The sequence below is a fragment of the Sardina pilchardus genome, chromosome 14 (genome assembly GCF_963854185.1).
Source record: "Sardina pilchardus chromosome 14, fSarPil1.1, whole genome shotgun sequence".
NCBI classification, from domain to species: domain Eukaryota; kingdom Metazoa; phylum Chordata; class Actinopteri; order Clupeiformes; family Clupeidae; genus Sardina; species Sardina pilchardus.
Window position 1 is genome coordinate 15021037 of NC_085007.1, and position 27482 is coordinate 15048518.

The 27482-nt window shown below is 47.3% G+C and overlaps 2 protein-coding genes across 7 annotated transcripts in view; one reads left to right on the top strand and one right to left on the bottom strand.

The window, feature by feature from the left end:
- The window catches only part of LOC134101378 (G2/mitotic-specific cyclin-B1-like), a 202480-nt gene that overhangs the window by 98592 nt on the left and 76406 nt on the right, over positions 1-27482 (bottom strand). The gene's annotated exons all lie outside the window — the stretch shown is intronic.
- The window catches only part of mast4 (microtubule associated serine/threonine kinase family member 4), a 111404-nt gene that overhangs the window by 47136 nt on the left and 36786 nt on the right, over positions 1-27482 (top strand). For 4 of the 5 annotated variants that reach the window (XM_062555004.1, XM_062555002.1, XM_062555003.1 and 1 more), the window contains one exon: positions 6301-6332. In XM_062555004.1, the coding sequence (XP_062410988.1) occupies positions 6301-6332 (32 nt within the window). Of the gene's footprint in view, positions 1-6300; positions 6333-12156; positions 12528-14443; positions 14525-27482 lie in introns of those variants that run through there. The other variant, XM_062555005.1, reaches the window with a different exon arrangement.

A 27482-nucleotide genomic window follows, 5' to 3' on the forward strand; every position in this document is an offset into this window, starting at 1 on the left:
GAAAACACACACACACACACACACACACACACACACATACATGCATACATGCATAAACATACACACACACACACACACGCATGCAACCCCTCCAATTTCATGCAAGTCAGCGTTTTATCCCTAGTGCAAGTACGTGCACTTTTGATCTTGATGGGTAAGAAACCAACTCAAGCCAACTCAAAGAGAATTATTAATACAGCGGCACGAGAGGCTCTTTAAAGAGGCGTTGCCTCTGCTTTGATGCCACTATGGAGGCCTTGAGGAGGTTTCAGTGTAGCGGTCATCCAAAGACACTGGCCCTCTGGAATCGGCTGGTGCGTATAGGTGTTGCTTGCCTATCAGAGCTACCGTACCAAATGGGAGAAACCCACCCCCATGACTTTGTAACTCCTACTGTACGTTTTGTATCCCTCAGCTCGATATCCGAGTTGCTACAGTTTCTTCCTTTGTGTTCGTTTGTTTGCAGAGATCTTTCTTTGGCTTTTGGAAGTTTTGGGAAGGATAGGCGAGAGCTCTTTGAACATCTGATCAATTTAGTGAAGGTTCGAAATTGCTCCTTCAAAAGCCTCCAGGTCTTTTTGAAGTCCTCTATCAATATCTTATAATTCCTCGCCCAAGAAAACCTTCCAGTCTCTTCGATCAAACCAGCTTTCACTTCAGCGCAGGTTTGAAGATTTTTAAGTCCTTCCAATCCGCCTGCTCCCAAAAGTGCCAGCAGTTGGTGGGAATCGACCCATTGCAAATAGATGTGGACAAAAGTAGAAGCACCGTTTGATGGCTTTTGCCAGTACTGTAAGACATTGGTTCTAGAGAACGATATCCAATTGTCAAAAGTCCAGATCAAAAATTTACCGGAATTCAGATGTGTATTTCTTTTATCATATAAAACTGATTGTGTGAATCAGAAATCAGAACAAAACTTCCTTCAGTGTACTGTTCCCAATTTGCCCTGGGTGAGTCACTCAAATACAAAATCTAGATTTCAAATGTACAGTAAGACCGAAGTCTAAATTTCCAATTTGATTGTAGAGAATTCTCATTGAGGAATTCCTGGCAACTGATCTAATAACATTGGCTCTTCTCCTCTCACATCCATTTAATATATGCTTCCCTATGCATGAGAAACATGATGGCCCGGCCTGACGCTCACCATCTCTGATGCTACTTTTAGGAACCGTGCCATGCTGGAACATTTGGATATCCGCTTGTTGATGAGTTTTGACAGGTGCGCAGATGGCTGTTAATTTGGAACGGCGCTAATCAGCGTTGTCGGCGGTGATCTTTCTATAAACAGAAAAACAACCCCGGCCTGTGCCTCCACACAGTATATAGCTCTCGAGTCTCCACAACCAGCTTTAAGATCTCACTGCACCACTGAGGCAGAAAGCAGGGCGGTGGAGTGAAAAACAGACAAACAGACAAACTGAAACCACTCTCACGTGTCTCTGCCAGCAATTTGTGTCAGCTGCAGAATCTGATCTAGCATCAGCTGAAGCGGTAAACACGCTGTTCTCACTTCCCCCCTTGATACTTTTGCGGTACAGATGTAAGGAAATTGTACATCAGAAACATGTTTCCTGAAGATTTTGCAGCTCATTCTGTGAGATTCTTCTTTGCTCTGAAGGTTATTTTATGAGATGACCTCTTCTGTACAGAAAGAGTATTAAATGAAAAGATAATTAAGGTGTGAAATCAATCTCCTAATCTGGAGAAATCCCTGGAGAGTTCATTAAAAGTATTTTTACTTCAGAAATGTAACGGGTTACCTTCAGCCATCCAGCTTCTGCAGTCGAGTGTTCTATCTGCTGTGACTAAATGATCAGGCTCTTCTCACCCCAAAACACATTAGCTACGTGTGTGAAAATGTACTTTGCATCCATTTTCTCTGGATTGTATGGTTCCCTTTTGTACTGTACCGTAGTCTACAGTATGAAGGAATTTACAGTCTACACAGTATGAGGAAATGTACGGTTCACTCAGACCGGTGATATTGAAAACAGATGATTCATGTTAGTTACAATTAAATCAATTGTATTGGCAGACCAGTGACATTTTTGGCGTTTTGGATGTTGGACTGAAGAGAATTGAAAGTGACACAAACAAAATTCTGCTCTCCGATTAAATAATTTTCATGATTTTGTAGTGGATTGACATGTTCTGCTGTTTTTCACCAAGCCCTGTCTGGAAGCTGTCAACAGTCCTTCACTAACGGGTGGGAGTAATCTGGTTTTTATCTGGAAACCCTTGTGAACCCAAGAGCTCTCCTCGATCTCAGAAGCAGACGGCAGTCAAATTGCATCAGTCATGTCTGGTTCAATGAGTGTAGGAGTATATGTTCTCTCTCTTTCTCGTTCTCTCTCTTCCTGTCTCTCTCTCCCTGTCTCTCTCTCCAGTCCTTTCTCTCTTTCACTACTGACACTCATTTCACCCCATCCCATCTTGGAACAACTTCTTGTAGTAGGGCGGACTGGGAACTAATCAGGACTCCTGAATGTTCCTCTGGTTCTTTCAGTGACTGAAGAACCATTCAGCCTGTTGCAGAAGGAACATTCTGAAGAACATCTGGTTCTATCAAAAGAACATGTCATTTTTTTTTAACTGTACATTGTTAAGGAAGGGATTCTTATTAAGGGTTCAAAACTTGCTCTTCTTGTAGGGCTTAATACCCCATTAGAGAGTTCTTTGTTGTCAGCGTTCTGTCAGTGGTTGTCAGGTCTGATCTCCGCTGCTCTCTCGAGCGACCTCTCGCTCCTCCGTGGGTGGCGGATAGATTGAACGCCGCGTGCCTCTGATCTCCATGGCCGACCCCCCCTCTGAGCGCGGCCGACCCAGCGTACATCACCGAGGTCATCGCCACAGAGCCGTCCAGCTCCACAGGAGGGGAACCAATCAGAGCGCGAGCGCATCGGTCTCTCTCATCTCGAGGAGTCATCCTCTGATGGCTCGTATAGCGAGGAGGGCACATCAGATGACAGCCGCGGCAGAGTCACGTACCGCAATGTTTTTTCACACTAACACAGTCACACATATGCGCACACGCGCACACACACAGGAGCACATACACACACACACACGCACGCGCACACACACACACACACACGCGCACTCACAGGCACACACCCACACACACTTACGCACACATGCTTTGACACTCTGGCACACTGTCATACACACCTGGAGAACTGTCATTAGGGAGGACCACGCAGAGAGCACAGCGCCTCCTGTTTGATGTAGTGAGGAGAGTTGAGAAAAAGACTTCATTTCTCTCCCTCCCTTTCCCCCCTTTCTCTCACTCTCTCTCTCTCTCCCTCTCTCCCTCTCTCTTTTTTTAATGTCATTTACCCAGTATGTGGCGGAGGGAAGTTAGCGTAGTTAAGATGCATGTCAAACCCAGATGGAAGATAAGGCCCCAGACACGTGATCGCTCCGGCAAGAACCTGCTGCGCTCCCCCCTTTGTCTGCTCCCACTCATTATCACTCTGTAGCATCGCGGAAACTTTCATTTTCAAAGGCATCGGTGCCAAAGCCACATGAGAACGACTGAACAGAAGACTTCCTAAATATACCACCTCTCTCCACCAAAGATTCATATTCATGAGCATTTCAAACGGTTATCGATGAGGGAATGGATGAATGAAGCAGTGGTTACGCTCACACTCACACTCGCACACTTCATGGCTCTTTTCTTGCCTACCAAAGCACATCGTGCTCGTTGTTGGGTTGAAATTTGTCCTCACTGCTACTAAGTGGCATCCACCTGGATGAGGCGAGTCATTATGGCTCTCATTCACACTCATTGTGTGCCAGTACAATCACCTTTCACTGGCTGTGTTAAAGGCACGGGAACAGATGGGGAGCGAGCCAGTTGATTGCACTGGAGACGATTTAGTGGGCCTTGATCGAGAAGAAGCTCATTTAAGGGAATAATTGGGCGCAAGTCTGGGGTTGCCTCCCCCAGTTTTTACAGTAGGCGTTGAGGGATCTTTTTTTTATGACCACACACAGTTGGGATGCACGTTTTTCCTTTCTTTACTTCGGAAGGATTGAGTACAGCCCTTTCATATTGCTGTAGCTAATGTGCAGCCAATGTGCAGCCAAGTGCTATCTTGTGGATAACCTATGGTTTATTCATACTGTTTAATTGCACTGGTCTTTGCCCAGTTTTTGTCTTTTGCCTGGGTAGTTGTGCTCTCTCTCTCTCTCTCTCTCTCTCTCTCCCTCTTTCCCTGTCTCCCTCTTTCCCTCTCTCTCTCCAACATGCTGGCCTGCCCCCCTGTAATCACCGGGGCTAGGCTATTAGCCATGCTAACGGGAGTTGGAGCTCCAGCTTCCCAATGTCACGCTGACCTGTCCACCCACCGGGAGCAGCAGGTGGGGGCCACCGCTGCCGCACACTTAGTCCTGATGGATGACCAGAGGGACTACAATCGCCTCACAGCGCCTGCCTTATTAGTCAACCCCCCCCCTCCACCCCCTCCCTTTTAAAATGTATTTCAAAGTGGAATTTGAATTAATGGTTTATTTGAGACAAAAAAGGGCATTTATTATGTTTTTAGTGGATTGTGCAGTTTTCACACGTTGGGTGTTATTAGCCAGAGTTTAGCAAAAGGGCTCTTTTTTTGTGTGTGTGATTTTGTGCCTGCTTGAGTATGTATTCGCTATGACTGTAGTTATGGGTGTTGTTGGTGGCTTCAAATTTATGTAATTTTCCGCTTTTCGTTCACATTTCTCCGGAGGTGAAAATTGAACACTGGGGCTGGATAAACACAATTCCTCCCCAGAGACCATTGAGGAATTTTTTAATCTTTCAAAACAGTTTTTTTTTTTTTTTACATTTCATTTTAATTCAGTTCAGTGCTTCACTGAAAGCCTCTGGCCATACAGACTTGCCTTTGTGATTTTTCCGTTTCATTTTTCCAGTGTGTTCTTTTCAACATATGAAATCACTTTCACACTTTACACCAGATTAGCATTACCAGTTCAAGTCACCTGAGCTCAAGCTCAGAGTCCCAAGTGGCCAGGCAGTCATTTATCTATTGCAGATACTCCCCTCTGGTGGCATGTCTGTGTCATTGCTATTCTTATCATGTGGTGGTGAAGGCCAGCTGTATGCACTGCATCCTTCTAATCATGTGCTCATTTGTTCTGTGAAAAGCAAAACATTCATTGTCCTGGCCATTTCATAATTAGGTGATGTACAAGTGGAAAATACCAAACATTTTTGCCATTTTTAATTAAATGAAGTAAAGATAATTTTACTTATTTTGGCCATTGAACTCTTTAGACAACTGTTACCTTCTGGCTGGCCATCTGGTATTTACTGATAAAGTAAGGTGGGCCACTTGCTTGAAGAATAGCTGTTCAAACAGCAGCATTAAGATCATTAAGGAGGGCTTCTCTTTGTAAATAGCGATGATTCACTCCCTTGGTTACTGCCGAAATTGTGTTGGTTTTTCCTTTTGTTTGACACATGAATATATAGGTCACACTGTAATTACCTTTACCAGACCTAAACAAACAAGTCTGCCTCCCATGGCACACGTCCATACGTGCTCCTCACCTGAGGTAATTCCCCTACTCCATCTCCATCGGATATGTTGGCTGCCGTAATTAGCGTAGACATTGCATTGCATATCAGGCTCGAGGAGGAGGCGATGGCGTATCGCTTAATTATTCATCACGAGTGTGACTCAGTGTTTGGATGCTGTTTTCGCGAGAGAAACTGGGTCGTTCCTTCAGCGCCGGCCCGGGAGAGAGGGAGGTCACAGCAGGACTGCGGAGCTGGCACCTCAGCCAGGCGGGCACGCGGGCACTTGGGAGACGCAGCATATGGGTCCGCGCCTCTGACTAAGTGCCCGGGACAGTGAGGTGCCTTGACGACCGTTTCCAGGCCAGAATCTGGGTTTTCTGAGGTCACGTGTTTTGTTGAGGAAATCCCCCGATTGCTTCCTCCCTCGTCTCCCTTTATTCATGAACTGGTGCTGTTGCTCTGTTAATTTTGTGGGAGTATTCATACTTTTGGAAGTGCGGTTTTGCATTGCCCAGAATTGTAGCAGTTATTTTCCTGTCTGTATTTGTGTCTAAATAGGGTAACAGTGTTCTGTACAGATAACCAGCAGATAAGCCTCAGCCTGAACTTGGTCAGTTCAGCTACGTGCTTTTTGTCTGTTATCACTTGACACCCCCATGCTTAGTCTGCTTCCACATATTGTGTTATTTCTGTGAGGTGCTAATTTGAGAGATCACGCGTTTACAAAATCTAACACACTTTTTTTTTTTTTTTTGTTCTTTTGTCCACAGAAGGAGCTCAGTCTACCCAGAAGAGGGAGTTTGTAAGTAAAACACAATTAATTTGGGATCGTGTTGTGTGTCTGTTTTTTGTGTTGCATGGAGCATTTCTGGTCCAAAAATGTAACAGTTGCTTGGAAAACAGCAACATTGGAATGAGATCCGTCATTGCTGAGCTTTGATTTTTATTTGAATGAGCCACACTGCTAGAGGAAAGACATGACTGCTTAATAAACCCAGAGAAAGTCTCTATAATGACATGCCTGGATCACGGCATACAGCGACTTTGGTTCCTGTTTTCTTATCAGTGCTACAGAAATACAAGCTTTAGTCGAAGTGGTCATAATGGAGAGGTTGTTTCATTTTGTCTGTCCCCAATGGAAAGTACGCTTAATGACTACTGTACTGTTGGTGGGTAGGGTACATTCACAGTTTAATGATACACGGTGTGTATCATATTATTTAAATCTTGTCTTATATAACCCTGGCAAAACCAGTTGATTACATGGTTTCCTATTCTGTGCATACCTTTAACAACAGCCCATGAAGCTAAAGACAGACTATCCATCCTGAGTGTCAGTTCTCGTCGGTGACACCTATCCTTGAAGTTTGGCAGCGTCTGGCTATTTAATTCTCAGGCACAAATTAGATTCCAGCCCGGGACCCGAGGACTCACTGCCCGGCCTTATTACTGGTGACCTGAAGGATAATATAATACTCCAGCATCCCCGGGGGAGCTGTACCTCTGAATCATATTTATGGTCCACATATTATGGCCTGGGATCTAAGAGCCTATTTACACAAGGCATTTATATGCCCCAGGCCCCCGGATGGATTGATTCTCTGTACGTGCGGATACTGACTGGCCTTAGGAAAGGAATGTAGTGTGAATCAAGAGAGTCGCTGAGCGGAATAAGGACGTAGTTTGAATACGGGATGAATGAACTTGAGGCTTGTTGACAAATGAGTGTTGTGGGAGATTCCAGCCGTGGGCAGTTGAGACCAGTAGTTAATCCTCATACCCGTCTGCATTACAGTAGGTGTGCCTTCACAAATACCCATGTGCCAACCCACTCGCATGTAGAAGGCCTGAGAAGAGTCGGAAGTGAAACATGCCCTGCTGGGAAACAGACAGAATGGAGCTTGATGTGTTCCATATTGGAGACGGGGACTTGGGTGTCTTGACATGTACTGTAACTCAACAGCTTTTAGATCCATCTCTCCCTGTGGCCACGTGGGCAGGTGGTATCGGTGTCGAGGGTTTTCCAGGCCTTTTAAAGATGTGGCACGCCACGTGAAACCTTCCCCAGATTGTATGCGTTGTTCAAAGTGTGTGTGTGTGTGTGGGTGTGTGTGTGGGGGGGGGGGGGGTAAGAATTCAGCACGGCGTGTTTCGTTCCACACCTGCTCCCACAGCACACACAGTCGCAGGCAACCCACTAATGACAGCCAGGAGACCAGCTGCTGGAGGAGAGAGACCGCTACACCCCGTCTCTCTCTTTCGGATGAAGAGCCAATGAAGTTGCCATGGAAATCGCGCTGTTGCTTCATGTTTCTCTGTCAATTTTTTAGCTCTCTGTGCTTTTGAGCACCAATCATACTCAGACAAGCTACACCACTGCGTGTGTGTGAGAGAGGGAGGATTTTTGTACATGCCGCCTTTGTGTACAGCGAGCATTGTGTAAGATATTATTCTGTCACCACCTGACTGTTATATCCACACAGAGTCTGTGTTATTGATTACTGTTATTGTTGTAAGGGTCACGCTAGTCATCGCGAAGATAATCACCTCAGACATTTTATTGGTATCGTTTTTTGTTGGTTGGTAAACACTCTTAACAGCTGCCCTGCCTGAAAGAGTTGGTCGGAAATAGGTCACAGGTTTGATTTTCATAGGGTCTAAAAATAACCTGTTGTTGCTGTTTTTGTAGCGACCTTAACGACTTTGAGTCTTGCGCCTGCCATGGTCGCATAAGTCAGATGTATTACATGCAATCTATCTAGGCGAGCTGGGAGGGCATCAGAAGTTCAACATCCCATTCTCGCGCCTCAGCTCCTGAGCTAATCACCTGAAAGATATATGGAGCACCTTGATTTATCAGCTCTTATATTAAACATGTAGTTTTCCATCTCATCTCGCATGTACTACTGTTAAATAAAGTAGAATGTTTATGAGGTCCACATTAGCGGTATGAGGGCCCTTCACCGAGGAGACAGACTGGCAGGCAGATAGAGAGGGTGAGAGACAGAGAGAGAGATGGAAAGAGACAGAGAGAGAGAGAGAGAGCGATGAGTCCGTTCTTGTCCACACAGGTGAAATATTTTCCCCATCAGAGCTTGGCATTTGGCCTGGCCATGGGAATGAAGACATCTGTTCCCTGAATCTCTGCCATGTACCCTGGCCACCACCAAGCCCCAGTAACTCATTTGGAACTGGACTGGGATAAAGAGCTCCCCCTACTGGTTGTACTATTTCACTTATACAAACTGGTTGGCATTCAGTCCCTGCACGTACTGTACTATCTGCACAGTTCATACAGTAGCATGTTCATTGTTCTTTTGGACATATTGGACTCTTGGTTCAGGAGTGTGGTATTGTATTGTACTGTATTGTATTATGTTGTCTATACCTTGGGGAGAGGAGACTCCTAAAACGACTTTAGAACAACTCCCTCTTGTTTCGTCAGTGACTTTTCCTCTTTGTTTAACAGTTTCTCTCCCCTCCCAGTGTTGCATTGAAGTTCTGTCTCCACGCGCTTTGTCGCTGTCTGCCGTTCCCTTTTAGCCAAAGAATAGCACATCCTGCTCTCCCTGCTTCTGCTGTAGAGACAGGAGAATAGCACCTATTTACACTGTGAACAATGGAGGGAAAGTGGAGCACATATGAGAGAACCTCTCCTGACAGTGAAATGTTCCGCCATGCTCCGGGGATGTTCCGAGGTGCTCATTTTTGTGCTCAGGTGTAGTCAATAGTAGTCCTCTCCTAGGTCCTCCAGTCTAATGCAGACCCAGCCCAGAGAAACGGGGTGGAGAGACGGTGTGTCAGTGAATCTCTGGCCTTTGTGCCGGTGATTTATGAAGCGGCCCGACATGACAAACAGCCGCTCCGGATGATGGATGCGCCCGTGAAGACGGCCAGCGGTTTGTTGACTGTTGCCGAGGGACCCTGAAGATGGTTGCCGGGGGCTGAGGTGCAGCGAGGTAGAGAGTGGTGGAGTGCCAGCCTCACACTGTTGACAGAGCCGTGCCAATTTGATTGTTTGTCTGACATATAGTGCAGGAGGGTGCAGTGAGGACACACACACACACACACACACACACACACACACACACACACGTAAACCAAACAGATAGACTGATGGCTGGCTACTGTGTACTCAGTATCAATGATGTGAAATCTGGAGCAGGTGGTCAGGCTCTATAAACTAAAGATACTGTAGTGTATGTATTGTGTACTGTTTTAATTGAGTATTTTATGTACGTATCCTGTAAGCACTTCATTTATTAATTTCCCTCGCTCCCAGTTGGAGGAAAGAGATTATGGTATTCAGTCTGATATGTCTATGTGTGTGTTCACTCACATAACTAATACACTGGTCCGAGTTACTTGAAATTTGTACACTAGGCAGAGGCTCACCATATGTTGATTCTCCTACTACATGATCGTGCTGCTTTGGCTCAGAATGCAGATGCTGGAATTTGGTTTGGCTTTGATTAGCAAAACTTGTGCCGGGGGCGGGGGCAGTCGCCTGACTGCACTTGTTTGTTTTGTAAGGAGTGATTGAGGGAAATCACGCTAATTCTCGTTCCTGCTTTGAAGACATTGCACAAGGCGGCACATGTGGTTGAAGTGAAACACAAGCTACTGTACTCCAGGTCAGGAGTAAGTGGGCTATGTGGCAATAATGAACCGGAGCGCTAAGCCTAGGTCAGTTCAGGGGCCAGGCCGCACGAAACACGGTAGCTAGTTTAGATCTATTTATGGTAAATGCAGACCTCTTGCTGAAACTACTAAACCTTTCCAGGTGCAGATCTTCTAGAAAGGACTCTTGACTAATGCCAAACAACAACCCTTTGCACTCAACACAATAAAACTTGTTTCAAACTCTTCCCTCTTATTATATAATCAATAAGTGTCGTAACGCTGTTATTATGTTCCAGCCGTAATCCTCCCTTAACATAATGTGTGTGTGCGTCACCCTGTTGCTGCTGATGCATAGTTAACCAGCCGAGTTCTCTGAAAAGGGAGAACTTGGAAAGAGGCGACCTCGGCTCTCCTGGTGGAGTCTGCTCAATGCAAATGGATGGATGAATGAGTGAGTGCATTAGCTGGCTGGTTGGAGACTTGGCCTACTTGTTTGCAGTTGGAGCAGGGCTTGTCTAGGTGCTTACACCTGCTCCCTGCTTTCTCTCTCTCTCCCTCTCTCGCTCTCTCTCTCTCTCTCTCTCTCTCTCCCTCTCCTTTGTTCCCCTCTCTCTCTGTACCCATCTCTCATGCCCCAGTTAGTTTGCTGGCTACTGGGTGCTTCTGCTGCAGCTGCTGCTTCAACGGGCTGCACCACCATGCCGCGGTGATGCGATGCGAGCTGTCAGCCGCAAACGCGCGTTTCCTCGAACACGCCGGGCACCGGCATCAACAATTCATGTGGTGCGGAGATGCGGCAGAACTAAAGTGTCAGAGCAAAGAGAGGCGGAGGCCCTATAGGCTCCCTCTGGACATGGGCTGCAGAGTGCTCGAGCGTCCATACGTGTGTGTGTGTGTGTGTGTGTGTGTGTGTGTGTGTGTGTGTGTGTGTGTGTGTGTGTGTGTGTGTGTGTGTGTGTGTTGATGGTGAGGAGCGGTTCTGAAGGTTGCAACTTGTTGTTCAGTCAAATGTGACATTTTAACTACTTGAGAGTTAAGCTCTGATTTCCGCCTGTGCTGAATCCCATTATCAAGTCTTTATCAGAAACTCGTGGCTTTTCCGCTTTGCGATTCGCAAGCTCATTAGAGCTGCAATCTCTAAGTACCTTTTGTCCTCAATGAGTCTAATTCAGCACACACATTGCAGAATCTTCTAGAAGGCTGCACATGTTAGATGGATCTTCTTAGGAGGATGTGTTTGAGGAAGATCAGTTTCACATCTTTTTGTAAGGTGACCTTGTATGATTTAACAGCTCTCAAAACACCCACTTCCACTCACATACCTACACGGACTCACACATTTTAACACAAAGTATGGTCTGCCTTGAATCAGTCACTGCATAGACATACTGTACATTAATATAGGCTGCATAAGCACGTACCTTTCACAATGCAATACATATTGCAGAGTCCCTCGGCATCATCATATGATGCATATGATGCTTACATACATACAGTAGGGCATTTTCCTCTTTGGTTGCATTCGTCTTTCTGGGGTCTCTGACTATACTCTGCTGTATGCACATGACCAAGCAAAAATGAGCCTGGCTGCAGGCTGGCAGCAGGCCGTCTGTTTTTGTGAAGCGTCAGGGAAAGTCTCCCTGCCTGTGGCGCTCACCTTGCCTGTGGAGCCCATGCTGTTTGAGGGAGTGTGTTTACCGTGATGATGATGCACGACTCTCTCTGTTTGTGTGTGTGTGTGTGTGTGTGTGTGTGTGTGTGTGTGTGTGAAGGAGGCGGGGCTGAAGCGCAACCAAACGTGTGTGTGTGTGATTGAGTGTGTGTTTCTCAGTGTGTTTGAGTCTCTGAGAAAGACAGAGAGGCAGAAGGGGGCGTGTGTTAGGGGAGGGGAAAAAAAGACAGAGGGGGGGGTGGAGGTGGAGAAAGAGAGCGAGAGAGCAGGCTAGCGAGCGAGAGACACAGCAAGGGTAGAGGGAGGGAGGGGGGGTGTGTATTGTCCAGCCTCCATAGCTCTCCACAGGCGTCCAGCTCGCTCATCTGACAGCTCGGGGTGGAAGTTGAACCAGTGAGAGAGGTGGGGAGACAGAGGAAGGGAAAAAAACACCCACAAGAGGGTTTTACCCCTCCTCCTCCTCCTCCTTTTTTTTCCCTTCCCTCTTTTTTTTTTCTCGAGAGCACTCACCAGCTCCCCTCTCTCCTGCGCGGTAGCTCACGCTCTGCCTCTGACTCTGACTCTGGCTCTGGCTCTTTGTCAGTGGAAATGGGGGTGCAGGCAGGGTTGACCGTATCATGCGCACAATAGAGACAGCCAGCGCTGCTTTGGAGCCATGAAAGCCCAGCGGGAGAGGTTGAGGATTCCGGGGCTGACGCTGGAGTGAGTATACACACGTATTCCCCCTCCTCCGTCTCTCTCTTTCTCTCTCTGTCTCTCTCTCTGTCTCTCTCTCTCTGTCTCTCGTGTTGCTATCTCTTCGTGCGCTGATGTTGCGTTTATCTTGGCGGCAGACGTCTGGTCATCTGTCTGCAGTCTGTGTGTGTGTTTTTCTTTCTGCCAGCTAGCGACAGCATGTTGGGGTTTAGCCTTCTGAGCGTGTGTCACTATGTGTGTGTGTGTGTGTGTGTGTGTGTTGAAGGTAGCAGCAACATTGACACACTGGCAGCATCCGCAGCAACAGCAGCAAGTGCGATCAGAATATACTCTGCAGTTAGCTAGCAACAGCGCTCGTGTGTGTGTCTGTGTTTGTGTGTGTCTGTGTGTCTCTTTCGCTCGTCTCTCAACCCCAAAGCCCTGGGATTGCTGCAGCTGTTTATCTTGGCTGCCTGGTTATGGTGACACACATGGGCACACTCTCACACGTACGCACACACACACACAAACACGCGCATGCATGCACATATGCACACTCACACAGTCACAATCACACACACAGTCTTGAGCATTGATGCACACGTACTGTTTACCACACCTCGCCTAATCACCCTGATCGTGTGTTGATCAGCTGGTCAGCCCCCCCCCCTTCCCCCCCCCCAGCACTGTGATCAATAGCGCTGTTAGGCAGCAGTGAAGTGCCCTTGTGGAAAAGGGCCTGATCACTGCCCAGTGACACAGCTGCAACCACAGATACAGCCATAGCCGCCACCGTCACAGCACAACAACGGCAACAGTCGCCGCAGCGTCGGGGGCAACGACAGCCAAACAGTTTAACCCAGGCTGGGCTGCACATGTGAGCCATATGCAGCCGTGAGAGAATCGCAGCGGATTAGTCGCAGCGTGTGTCCTTTTCAGGATCTCTAAGGTCACAAAGACACATGTTTACCTTGCGCTCGCATCAGTGCTCGGATCACTATGGAGACGGAGAACTCTGCTCGGCGGATGCAGAAGTGGGGGGTTGGGGGTAGGTTAGTGGGGGCTAGCTCAGCATTTTCAGGTCTGCTTGATTGGATTGATGTTGGTCGTCAATAACGACACAGGCGTCTGCCCCCCATCCCCCCCCCCAACCCAACCCCCGCCTGATATGCATTTACTGGGCAGCTCAGCCGAGTACAGTCTCCATCACATGCTGACGTTGACAAGCTGGAACAGGCATGCTGGATGCGTCTGAGCAGAGACTGAGCGTCTAGGTCATTGTTTACCCACAATGGCTGTTGCCTTATCTCACATTTCTAACTCCGCTCCCCACTTCCCCTTGACAGTGGGGTTTTTTGTTTGTTCGTTTTTTTTTTTTGACTTCTTTACTCTTTGTAGCATAACATCACATCAGTGTGTGTTTAGGTTTAATCCGAGTATTTCTATTCAGGTTTTGGGTCGATTTCTTCTGTTTAAGATGGGTGGGAGGGTGCACTCTTGCAGAAACTGCGTAGTGCTTCTGGCTGCCCTTAAAGGAGCCCTCCCTTCCTTTCGCCCCCTCTGGCTTCGTTTTTAATGGTCCACCCATGTGGATGTGCATAACTAGCCCCTCACTGCCCCTCCAGCCTCTCAGAAGAACCTGAGGATTGCTGTGGTAACGTGTTCTCCAAACACCATCAAGTCATCATATATTCAGTCAAGTCAGTCAGTGTGTTGATCAATAACGTGCTCTGCTGCTGTGTGATGCTGCATTGTGGTTAATGTATGCCAAGTAAAGTATGTCTCTGCATATGAGCATGCCGTTGTCTGAACCCTCAGCCACCACCACTACACCCCACCACTACACCATCACCACTACACCCCACCACTACACCCCACCATGCCATCCAGGCGATCATGCTGAAGAAATGACCATTTACGAAACTCAATTTAACTTCTTCCAGCCTCACTCCCAGAAGTTTGAGCCCAACTCCCACGAGCCCCTGCAGTCCTTGCAGCCCGCTGCACGCCTTTCATTTTTGGAGGTAAGAGCGAGCTGTTTCAGTATGGCCATCTTGTTTCGTTTTCTTTTCTTTTTTTCTTTTTGTCCTTTTTTTGGCGGATTGAATGGATGGGCAATGGAGCCATGTTGATTTGAGGTTTGTGCAAGGTTCATCACATAAAACACAGTTTTGACAAGACAAAAAATGAAAAAAAATTAAAAAATAACTCTCTCTTACTGTATTACCTTCATTTTGTTGACTCGTTATACATTTTATTTTGCGGCTTTTTGAGTAGGGGTTTAGTGAAACAGGGTCACGGCTTATGTAATATTCTCAGTGAAACCCCTTCCCCCCTCTTTCTCTCTCTCTCTGTGATCTGCTTTTTTTGCCCGCTCTTTTAAGTGCAAAGTAGGATTTATAGAATTCACAATTGAACTCTTGAGCTGAAAAGAACTGCCAAGCATCATTGTTTCCAGAACTGGTGGTCGAGCTGGAAATTTACGATGGTCTAAATGAAACCCTTATGCGCGCAAATGCAAAATTTGGGTCTGTTTTCTCAATTATTTGCATGTCAACTCGTGATTACACTTGAGCATATTTTAGTAAACATAAAATATGGAGACGGAAAGATGGACGAGAGATGGAATTAATCATGGGCGCCGAGAACAGCAAGCTTAATAAGATTGGTATGTGTCTGTGATGGCTTGGTTTTATATGGTGAATTTTTGGATGGCAGTGTGTCTGACACTGATGTTCTTGTCAATCCTAGAATCCTCTCTCCACTCTCTAATGATGCTTGCCTGGAGCTTGTTGCTTCGGAGAAGGCCTGTGAATCGGCCTTTTGTTCCAGAAATATTTATCTTTGGGTTCGCAAAATGAACTGGGTCATCAGGCCTGGACTCTTTTGTAGTTTTGCGGTTTTGATTGGCCGGTGTTTATGCAATAACGCCGTTGCGTGGCTCTGGGCTTTTTGAAGTTGTGGGAATGGAAGGTCAACAAGAGTTGTGTCTCCTCTCTGAAGTCTCATGCATAGTGAGAGCCCACAGCCAGGACACAGTAGACCTTTTCATCTTGTACTTGACAATGAAATCGTAATGCAGGGAGCCTCTTTTTGTGGTGTGCATACAGTACATCTCTATTATAAAAACATCTTGACTGCATTGTAAGTAGTGAATCTTTTATGAAATGATTTGTGAAATGATATTGATTGCAAGATACGATAACCTGATACCACCGCATGACCGCATGGTAGCATTGTATTATAGCATTGCGCTAGTGTGCAAACTCTCATGTTTCATATTGCACAGTGTGTATATCTGTCTGGTTCATCAGGTACATGGAACTAATGGATCGCAATTGCCTGTAATTGTAGTGCTGCTCACTTAATTGATGGGTTCAACCTGGATACGGTTTCACGAATATACCAGGAGAGGGCAGGAAAAAAGAGAGCCATCGCAATAGTGATTTTTATTCACCGCGATGAGAGATCTTGGCAGGAGACTTTTCCAACGTGGAACATTGATTTGACACCCACTTTCTTCACCTATGCGAGACCCAAACCTCCTCCATTCAATTTCTGGAGAATGAGCCGAGTGCAGTCCTGGGCTGTACTCCTATTAGCCTCATTACAGTCGCCTGCAATCGGAACTGACACGGGGCATTCTTAAGTACCCGGGAGGCTCTAACGCACTCTGTAGCCATCTTGAAAATATTTTCAGCAGCAGCAGTAAATGCCTGCTGGAAGGTAATTGTTTTGAAAGGTTTTCTTGGTAGCTTGACTGCGCATTTGCAGCCAGATAACACTGTTGCAACATTACACCAGTGCTGTGTCTACTCCATTGCTGTCTTTTCAGAGGCCTTGTCTGCGCCCCCCCCTCCACCCCCCAGAAGTTACTTGTTGCTAAATGGCTAAGTGGTGCTGGGCAGATCAACGTTAAGTGCCCCTGAGAAGCAACCCAGCAGCGACATGTGTAAACTCTCCTCCGTTTGTTTTACTCCTCCTGTCTGGTGGTTTACTGGAAAAAGTAGAGCTGGAAGTAGAGATGGCCTTGCGCTCCGAGAAGCAGGATTGTGATGGAACTGTGTTTATATTCTCACCCCCCATCCACACACACACACACACACACACACACACACACACACACACACCTCCTACCTCCCCTCTCCAGCCTGAGTCTAGCACTCCACACAGCAAGACAACAACAGCAGCTCTCTGAGAGGAAACTGACAAAGTCATAAACACAACCAATAAAAATCCATGTTTATTTGCGTCGTAAAAATGAAGCCCAACAGAACAGAAAATGGCAGGGACAGCGGAAAAAAAACACAACATAAATAGGGATAAATAGAGAATAGGGAAAAGGCAAAAGATGCCTGTTTGTCTCTCTCTGTTCTCTTGCTTCTCACGGGAGTGTGCAGACAGGGATAAAAATCAACTAAAGCAAACTAATCCAATCCAGTCCAAGTTTTTCCATAAAAAAACATTGGCTGCCAGCTTGTCATACAGAAAAACAACACAAACAACCAGATGACAGAAAGTCCCGACTCCCAAACACAGTGCAGAAATGACAAGAAAAGGAGCAGCAGAGATGCAAGTTTAGAGAATAGAGATGCAGAGCAGACTCAGAATGTGCAATAGGATCCTTCACATATATCCACCCCTGAATCCAGTTTTCCTAGTCCTAACTAGACGGACCAAACGAAATGGGAAAATAATTACTATGGAAGAACACAATTAACCATCCACAGACAACCGAAGAAGCTTAATTTTCAAAGAACACCATTCATTTTATTGTTGTTTTTCAAAACACCAATTGCTCACGTCATTGTGTTCTTCCTATGTAACCTCATTTTCAGCTATTTAACTAACAATATTCTTATTAAGTCTGTATGGTGATAGACATCACCTGAACAGCAATATTATCCCCATGCCACCACAGCTTATTGCCAAATACATATGGTCCTCATTTTCCTAAATTAATTTGTGATCTTCGTTCCTACTTACCATCGTAATCTTATAGTATAGTGAATGACACATATCTATGGCTCTCATGAGTCTCTTTACTACTGGTGCAGTCTGTTAAAGAAGCCTCTTGCCTCCTAACCCCCAGCTTCCAATGTGTTGATGCCTTTTGCTGATACCGGGGGTGCCCTTTAAGTAAGATAATGCTTCAATCCCCCCAGATGTAATTACACTGCTAATAATCTCATCTAGAGGGGCACAGGCGAAGTGTCAAAGTTACTAATAAAAGCATTCATGCATAAATATCGTTAGTGTCTCGGGATAATAGGGTGGTTGTATCTTCTCCCTCATTTTCAGGGGGGGTGATTTAATTTTCTGAGTCACCGAATGTGTTGCTAGAAACCGCATTTCATCACGGTCTCTAGCAAAAAATGCCATGTGTTCTGATGGTGGTGATTTTATATATTTATTTTCTAGCTTGGCTTTTTCGTTGTTGGCTCTGGTTAAAAGAAAGCTGAGGACATTGAGGAATAGTGGGATGGTTGTATCACGGTGTTGGGCTGTCATTGCCAAGCATGTTTTTTCTTTTTGATCAGCTGCATGAGCAAGGAAGCTGGTCATCAGATGAGGGCAGGGAGACACACTCTGAGGTGTCAGGTACACGCCCGCGTGAATCAGTTTTAGCGGCCGTGTGCCTTTGAATCACCCTCGCTTTAATTGGGGCACGGAATCGGAGCGGCACACCGCACACCCGTATTTAGAATGCGGTGCCGTCACACCACTCCTCAGAGAGTCACCGTGTGTGTGTGTGTGTGTGTGTGTGTGTGTGTGTGTGCGTAGGGGTGTGTGCGTACGTGTGTGGTGCCTGCGTGTGTGTAAGGGTGTGTGCGTGTGTGTGACCAGTGTGTGCGTGGTACTGTTGGGCTCTGAGGAAAACAGGTCTTCAAACACAGCCACCACAAAGTGTGTGTGTGTGTGTGTTTGTGTGTGTGTGTTTGTGTGTGTGTGTTTGTGTGTGTGTGTGTGTGTGTGTGTGTGTGTGTGTGTGTGTGTGTGTGTGTGTGTGTGTGTGTGTGTGTGTGTGTGCGCCAGCCAGTGCCCAGTTGTGGTCTAGAGTGCACCCAGTGTTAGCAGTTTAGAGTGCTCACAAGCCATTGGCTCGGCATAAGAGATAAGACCAATGCAGTCATGAGACTCCTTTCCACATCAGGGAACTTTAGACACTGTGTGTGTGTGTCTTTGTATCTGTGTGTGTGTGTGTGTGCTTTGCGGTATTTGTTTGTTTTGAAACAACAGCCGTCTGTCGGTGTTATCACAGCGCTTGTTTTTGTAATCGGTCTCATCTCCAAAACACTCTACCACCAACCCCCCCTCCCTCACTGGCCCAGTCAGTGTTTGAGTGTTTCTCTGAATCAGGACTAATCAGGTAACCTCATAGATATGCGATAGGATCACGTCCAAACAAAAACACCACACACACACACACACTCACACACACTCACACATATACATACATACTTACATACAGTACACACACACACACACACACACACACACACACACACACACACACAGCTCTTGGGCTTGTAGCTACATGCAACCATATCAGGCCAGGTTCTGCCCTCTCCCCTTGGCCTATTCCGTTCACTCATGCGCGAGTTGAGGTCTCGGGAGGTGGGGGATGGGGGCACATTCAACAGCTAATTGTTAAAACCAGTGGTGGTGCTAGAGCTCGGTAGGAAGTGTGTATGGCTGAGGGCAGCGATAGATGAGGTGTGTGTGTGTGTGTGTGTGTGGGGGGGGGGGGGGTGTACCGCCTGGCCTCGTCTGTCAGCTGTCAAGGAGAAGAGAGAGAGGGAGATAGAGAAAGAGAGAGAGAGAGAGAGCACAAAAATAGAGAGAAACCGAGAGACAAAGAGATAGAGGGGGCTTTGGACAGAGGGTGATGTACAGAAAGGGGTGGGTGGGGAGGTGGGTATTGAGGGGCGGTTGGGGGTGAGGGGGTGGGGGTAGGTTTAGCCTGCCCGTGCTCTGTTCTCTATTCTGTTCGCATTATCTGCCAAGAGGCCAGATTGCCGGACAGGCTTGCGCGAGATCAAAAGTGCGGGAACGTACCACATCATTCTGCACCCAGGCCGGACAGCATGCACGTCTGTCTGCAATGAACCAAGCAGAGAGGGAGGAGTGAGGAGAGGGAGGGAAAGGACCCCCCCCCCCCCCCCCCCCGCTCCATTTCAGAAAGCAGAGAGAGAGGACGGACCACGGTAAAGCACTGAATTTCCACTTCAAACGGGGCAGCTATAGGAAAGCCAGCCCCTACAGGGATCATCTGGAAGGTTGCCAGGTTGGGCAAGTGCGCAGAGTGGAGCTGAATGCGTCGTGCTTCCGTCTGGCGCCCTGATGATGCAGTGCCTGATCTGACTCACTAGACTCCTCCTCCCCCCCGTGCGGGGTGGGAAGTGGTAGGTGCCTGTTACATGATATGGAGCATGTTTCAGCTGACTGAGAGAAGTGGCTGAACAGTGCACGGGATACATAGACACAGACAGAGACAGAGAGAGAGAGAGGGTGGAAAGGAGTGAGACTTTAGACCAAGCCAGGAAGAGAGAGAGAGAGAGAGAGAGAGAGAGAGAGAGAGAGAGGGAGGGAGACACAAACTCACACGCGCACAAGCACAAGTCTGTCGAGTCAAGGATATTCTTCATCTCAGCCCAGAAACGGATGTTATTGTGACTCCGAGAGAGAGAGAGAGAAGGAAGGATAGGAAAAGGGAAATAAAGAAAGAGGAAAGGGGATTATGACCACCATCAGCTGGACGTGGAGGCTTTTGTGATTGAGGACACCCCCCCCGGGAGGACGGCAGAAGAGGGGGCACACACACAGGCTGTCCCGCTTCCACACTCCTGCCTCTGCATGCCGCAGCTGTTTGCAGATGTGTCGGCGCACGTCAAGTCGGGCTTGGACTGCTGTGCCGCGGCGAGGACGAGCCACCGGGACACGTTTTGCGTCGGCGGGCGCGCGGCATCCCTGCCCAGCGACGCCAGGCGCTTCTCCTCCCCCGGCTTCCTGAGGCACCCCAGCGCGCCGTGCTGCTGGCACGAGCTGGACGCCATGTCGGACGCCAGCCTCTGGACCATGCTCTCCAACTTCTCCATGCCACACTTCCTCAGCGGCGCGCGCCTGCGACGCTCCAAGAGGTAACCGAGGGGTCTCTCTCTCGCGTCCCCCCTCTCCGCTCCCGCCCACGGCGTTTTTAAGTTCAAGGGTTTGTCCGTGTTGTCTAACTCCTCGCTCCCCGCTTGTCTCAGGTGACATAGGAAGCAAAATGTTTTTTTTTTTTAAAAGAGAACCGAAGCTGTGTGAGAAGTTGGTCGCTTGCTCGGAACAATACGTTGGGTGTTGCTTGACCCATTGTGTGTGTGTGTGTGTGTGTGTGTGTGTGTGTGTGTGATTTTTCTTTTCCTCCATTGTGAGGTCTCGGTGAGGACTGAATGGGTGATCCTTATCGCGGCATTATCGGGTGGCCCATGCGCCGCGCTGAGAGGATGTTTACAAACAGGGTTTTTAATTACCTCGCCTCGTTTCCAGGGACAAAAGGCGTGTCCGTGTGATCACCAGGCCATTGTGAAGTTCTTTATTTCCCTATCCTTCAACTAGGACAGTTGTCCGGAGTGACCAGGCGCTTGAAACATTAACTACTAGAGATAGCTTTGTCCTTATTGTTGGCTTGTTTGTCCAAATGGACTGTCTTACTCAGAATGAGGAATGTTTTAACTTCACCTCACTTAACCCTTCAAATTGGGGTCACTGACCTTCCCAGGATGGTCCGGTCTCTCTGCCTTTATGACACCGGTGCGCGAGCCGGGTCAGAGATGCCGACCAAACAGTTTTGCGGCTCCTCGCTCCTTCACCAAGTCAGCGAGTTGCATGTGCTAACTGCATTGCCTTTTGTCCTCGACCATATTCATATTTTTAAATCCCTGCCATGACCTATTTTATAGTCGCGAGGGAGAAGCTTAAAGCCACCATGGATTTGCTTCATCTCTTCCACAGCATGTTCAATACATTACTGTACAGTACAGCCTGTGCCCGTCACTGTATTGGCCACCGGATCTGATCCGATGAGGAGTTGGGCTTGCGAATGGACACTTCGCCATTTCATTACCACTGAAAGGGGTGGAATGACTCCCTGTCAGTGAGCCTGTATTAGCCATATTATCTTTGAAGATTATTAGGGATTATTTCATCTGCGGCGAATTTTAAAGTACTGTTAGGCGTTGGATTCTGTTCCTGTCGGATTCAGAAGTGCGCTACAGTTTCTGTGTCCTCCAGCAAGCTTTCTCACCAGTTCACTGACTCAAGCTTTTGTGAATGACTCGACCTCTACGAACCCTGCATGAACCACTGCGTGTGCCCAGTCGTCCGTGGATAATCGGCACAATATGAGTTGATATTGGTTGCGTAATCCCTTGCATCATCGCAGCAGTTTGGCAATACTGTGATTTTTGCTATGATTTGACCTTAATAGAAGGAAACGCGTATCCCACAATGCAGCAAGCCGAGCTGCGGTCTGGATAATGAGAGCTGTAGCACTGGGAATAATCTCTGGCTGCCTTCATCTTAGTGTCCTGTTTCTTTTCCTCTCTGTATGTGTGTGTGTGTGTGTGTGTGTGTGTGTGTGTCCTTCTCTCTTTCATCTCACACTCCCCTGCCTGTCTGTTTGAGTGCACGTGTTTGTTTTGTGTGTGCGTTTGTGTGGTTTTTGCTGGTGTATGTAAAATTCGCTGACGCCAGTTCACCTTACTTTACAGAGCTCTGAAGTCTTGTCCACAGTAGAAAAAACAACAACAATCAGACTTCCTGATTCCTGATCCCCCCCCCCCTTCACAATGTAGACACGTGAGGAGATAAGAGAAGACCTGTGCAAGGTCTCTCTCTCTGCCAAAGTGGAAGCGTTTACAAAGCGAGACGGCTATTGAAAGCCTCATGTAAATATGCCCCCAAAACAAATCAGGCGCTTTTTCTTCTCTAAGCGGCCCCGCTGCTTTCATTTCTGTGGGATGAATAGTAGGGAGAGATTGTTGTGCCTACTCAGCTTCTGATGTTAGCGGTGTGAATAGGGGTATGGAGAGTGTGTGTGTGTGTGTTTGTGTTTGTGTTTGTGTGCGTGTCTGTCTGCGTCTGAGTATGTGTGTGTGTGTGTGTGTTTGTGTTTTCCGCTTCTTTGTCTTCATTAGAATTCATTGCTCTTTTTATTATGACATGATTATGGCTCGGTTATTGGATGGCAATGCAGTGGCGGTTATTTTTTTTGTTTTTTTTGCGTGCAGGAAATGGAGACAAACACTGAGCCAAAAGAATAATTTCTCTTGCTCCCTGTCTCTCCTTATCTCTTCCTCTCCCTCTATCGCGCTCTCGCGCGCTCGGCATCGTAGATTTGTGCGGATCCAGCGTGGCTGTCTTCCAAGGATCCTCACATGCGTCTGCGCTGCCGAGCGGCTGTATCGATAGAACGTTGGCCTACTTCTCCCAAACGTCGCTGCCAAAGGCGCCTTCCTTTGTCACCGCTTGCTTTTAAACGCCATTTAAACACAATTGCGGTTTATCCTGATCAAAAATTCACACTTGCAGCGTGGAGTTAAGCCGAAAGCGGAAGGCTTGAGTTCAAGTGTTCTGCCGCAGTAGTGGACTATTATTTCTGGAGTGCGACCTCAATAGACGAGAACATTGTGTGTATGTGTGAAAGTCATCTCGAACATTTGAGGTTTTTATGGTGTGAAGAAAGGGCAAATAGCAAAGCCATCTTAAGTCGAAGCACACGCTGTGTTTACGTGTGTGTAATTGGTGAGGATGTGTATAAATAGACAGTTAAACCTGATCCCTGCTCTCTCTCTCTTTCTCTTTCTCTCTCTCTCTCCCTCTCTCTCTCACACTCACACACACACTCTCTTTCTTGTCACTGTGCACCTGTGAACCGGATATTATTCACTTTGCTGCGGTGATTAATGTTTAACGGCCTTGAGGGGAGGGCAGTTCTCAGACAGACATCAAAGAGCTGACTTATTCGAGCTTGGCCATCTCTAAGAGAACAGCTGAGAGTGGGAGACCAAGATCGTATGGTTGTGGCCCAGATGGGGCATGGACCTGTTCCCAAGCTGTCTGTTCTGTCTTGGATGTCTGGGGTGTCACTGTCTGTATTTGGAACATACAATCACCCACCATAGACTCCACTGTATATGGTAAATGACCACTACATACTTATGATTCACTAAATAGTGGACTGTATAGTGAGTGAGTAGGTGCTCCAAACATAGCAGCTGTTTTGTTGCTCAGCTTGGACATCAGCTTAAGTAATTCATAAGGCATCTCTGTGGAAGAAATGTGGAAGTGCTTGTAATTCTTAGTAACACTGACAACTCATTTCTGGAGGCTAAGCCCTTGTAAACTTACAGGGAAGTTTACATATTTGATTCTGCATCTGATGCGTTTTGTTTCCGTTTGTCAACTTTCTGTTTGACAACAGAACTGTTTTCAACTTTCCACTGAAATTTGCAGAAGGTTATTGCTGTGTTCATGGTGGCTTCTGTTTACTGGGGCTGTTTGTCAGCCTTTATGGAAGGCATATGCTGGATATTCTTGAACATAGCCGCAGTTCTGAGCTATTGCTTTGTGGTGTTGGTGTGCAAAATGCATAGGAAGCAGTTTGATGGCCCTGGCATCCACAGCGCACTCACATATGACTTATTCATTTACCCCCATTAAAATCTCATGAAAGATGGAATCCATGTCAAGATTAACTGATGCAGGTAGTGTATGTCCAAGGTGGACCATTAAACCGGCCCTTAAAATGACTGTGATTGATGTCACTCTCTCAAACAAACATGCAATCCACATACATTGACTGCGACATGTTTTGGATTTTACATGTCAGCCAGGCATCAGGATTAGTTACAACGGCGTGTAGACTTTATCGGTTTGTGTAAACATTAACAGACAGACAGTTGTCAGACAGAAACTTTGGCACATGATTATCTTCAAAGAGAGAGCAATTAACACACAGCCACACCTGTTGGAGGACCCTCCCTGTCTGTTGTGTCTGACCGTACTGGTTTCTACTTCCAGTTTCAGCCTGCAATGGCCAAACTTTAACTAGTAGAATCCAGACAACTATAGTAGCAACATTAAATGATTGTACCCCATAGCGAGCTGAGCTAGCTCTCATTCGTTATGGCTTGCCATGTCCTTACTTGACTCGGTAATCCTGGCCCACTCTCGTCAGAACGAAATGGAAAAAAGAAATAAATACATAAATACATTGACAATACATTATCCTTGCTGTGGTCAGTGATCTATAGAGCTGAATCCCATTTTCATATATATCAAGTGTTTCGTAACCAACAACCGCTCATCTGTGATTATTTGCGCAGACAGCCAAGCCCTGTCCAGGACGGTCTGCCTCACTCTTCTCTCTAAGCGGCCCTGTAACCTTTAAAGCCGAGAGAGAGCAGGAGATTAATCTGTCTATCAGATCAGTGCCCGCTACCTCTGATGCCCGGGCTGCTGCTGCTGCTGCTTCTGCTGCTTCTGCACGGGGCCCTGAACCGACGCCCGAGTGCTGGGCTTCAGCATCAGATTGGGCTGCTGGGGCTTTTGGCATCCATTATGAATATGTTTACTCAGCTCCAGCTGGGCAAGATGAGACAGAGACGGATGGACGTGGAGGCAGAGAGGGCCAGACAGTAGGTGCAGCTAATGAGAGAGAGGGAGAGGCAGAGCAATGAAAGGTTGTAGGCACTCCTGAGAGGCACGAGACAACACCAGCCGGCACTACGAATGAAAAGGGGAGACAGAGAGAGACCAGGAGCGAGACGAGGAGAGACAGAGAGAGGGACAGAGAGAGATGGAATCAGACAGAGAGAAAAGCAATGAAAGACCTTCAAGTCAAGAGACGACACTGACACTGAAAGACGAAACAGACCGAGAGAGAGACAGGCAGACAGAGAGACAGACCGAGAGATAGACTGGCAGACAGACAGGGAGACAGACAGGGAGACAGACAGACAGGGAGACAGACAGACAGGGAGACAGACAGACAGGGAGACAGACAGACAGAGAGACAGAGAGACAGAGAGACAGACAGAGAGAGAGAGAGGAGGCTGCTTGGTTTCATCGCATTCTTGCCAGCAAACAATCCCAGTGTCTGTGTTGTAAGGAATGGGAAATGCTGCATTGAGCACAAGTCTTGGGGCAGGCATTTCATGTACAGTAATGTTTCTGTTGAGGAGGACGATCCTGCTCCTGCACTGCAGAGGGCCTGTTGACTTAAGTCATGTAAAAAAAAGCACCCCATAACAGGCATCATATATGCATTTAGATGTTTTCATGTATTGCTAAATGATATCATCATTCACACTAATTAATGATGTAATCATTAGGGCACGCTTAGAGATTTTCTTCCCTTGAAGATGATTATGATTATAGCAGTAATGGTAATAATAACGAGACCTACTCTAATTAAAATGGACGAGTCATACTGTAGCTTGACAGAAGATATTAATTTGAAGTCCCGTCATGCCTTGTTGTGAGAGATGGTCTCCAGCGAAGACAGCATAGGAGGAGAGGAGACTCACAAGGGCTCTGCAATGTCATCCGTAGTCCGTAGATACACACACACACACACACACACACACACGCACTTACTCGTTGCCATTCAGCGCTGTCTGATCAATGGCTGTGAAAAAGCCCTGATTCTGCAGCGCTGTTGAGGTTTGCGTGATGTAGCCTGATCTCTGACTGCGCTCTCTCTAGCTCTCCCACTGCCTCTCTCTCTCTCTCTCTCTCTCTCTCTCTCTCTCTCCCTCTCTCTCCCTCTCTCTCTCCCCCTCTCTCTCTTGTTCACTGACTGTTTGCTGTCCCTGTCCTCAGCTGATGCAGTGCCCATTTTCATTCAGGACCATCTCTCTCCTCCCACCTCTCTTTCTTCCTCCCTCTCTCTACAGTATCTCTCTCTCTCTCCTGCCTTCCTCCTCCTCTCTACCTCTCTCCTTCTGTCTCCTCGTTTCATCTTCTCCTTGCCTGTCTCAAACTATAACAATTGCACTTTCTCCTACTCTACCGCTCTCGCCGAGTTTCGTTCCATTTATATTTCTGCCTGTTCTTCTGCCTTTTCCCCCTCTTTTTACTTTTTCTTTTTCTATCTTTACTTTCTCCCTCTCTCTCTCCCTATCTCTCTCTTTCTCTCTGCCTCTCTGTCAGACACACTCTCTCTCTCTCTCTCTCCCCCTCCCCCCTCTCCCCCTCTCCCCTTCCTGACCACAGCTAATGTGATCATGTTGTGCTGTAGATCTATGAACTGCCGTTCCAGTGGTGCTGCTGGGTCGTTTGATCACATTAGCCATCGCCGCCACCGCCACCACTGCTGCTCCTGACCTTGCCTGAGTCTCCCCAGATTTCGTTTTTTTTCTTTGTGCTTTTCTGCGGCTGGAGGGCCCAAAACAAACAGCCAACGCAGACTGCATCGGTAGCAGCAGTGTCCAGCCACATGCAGCTGCATCTCGGCATTTCAGGAGGCGGCTTGCCTGAGCTCTCCGCCGTTTTGACAAAAGCAACAACAAAAATACAAAGTAAACCTCTTTGTGCCTTGCTGTCATGCGGCTATTATTCCAGGTTTAGTGTTTGTTCCTCATAGTTGTATGCACTGTGTAATGCACCTGCCCGCAGCAGATTTTTAGAAAAAAAGCTCATTCATGCACTCATTAAAATGCACACTCAGACACACACACACACACACACACACACACACACACACACATACACACACAGGCACATGCTTACTTAGTGTTGTTTGGACTCCGGTGGAGGATACTCGGGTGTCCCTATTAAGCCTTCTGGCTAAGAGGATCTGTTTTGTAAGCGGTAAGCATATCATTACACAGCCACGCAATAGCTGTCCTTCACTAGCAGCTGAGGTTGTACCTGCAGGGAGCACAGAGAGAGAGAGAGGGAGAGACGAGAGGCGTGCAGGGACACGTTTTGGAG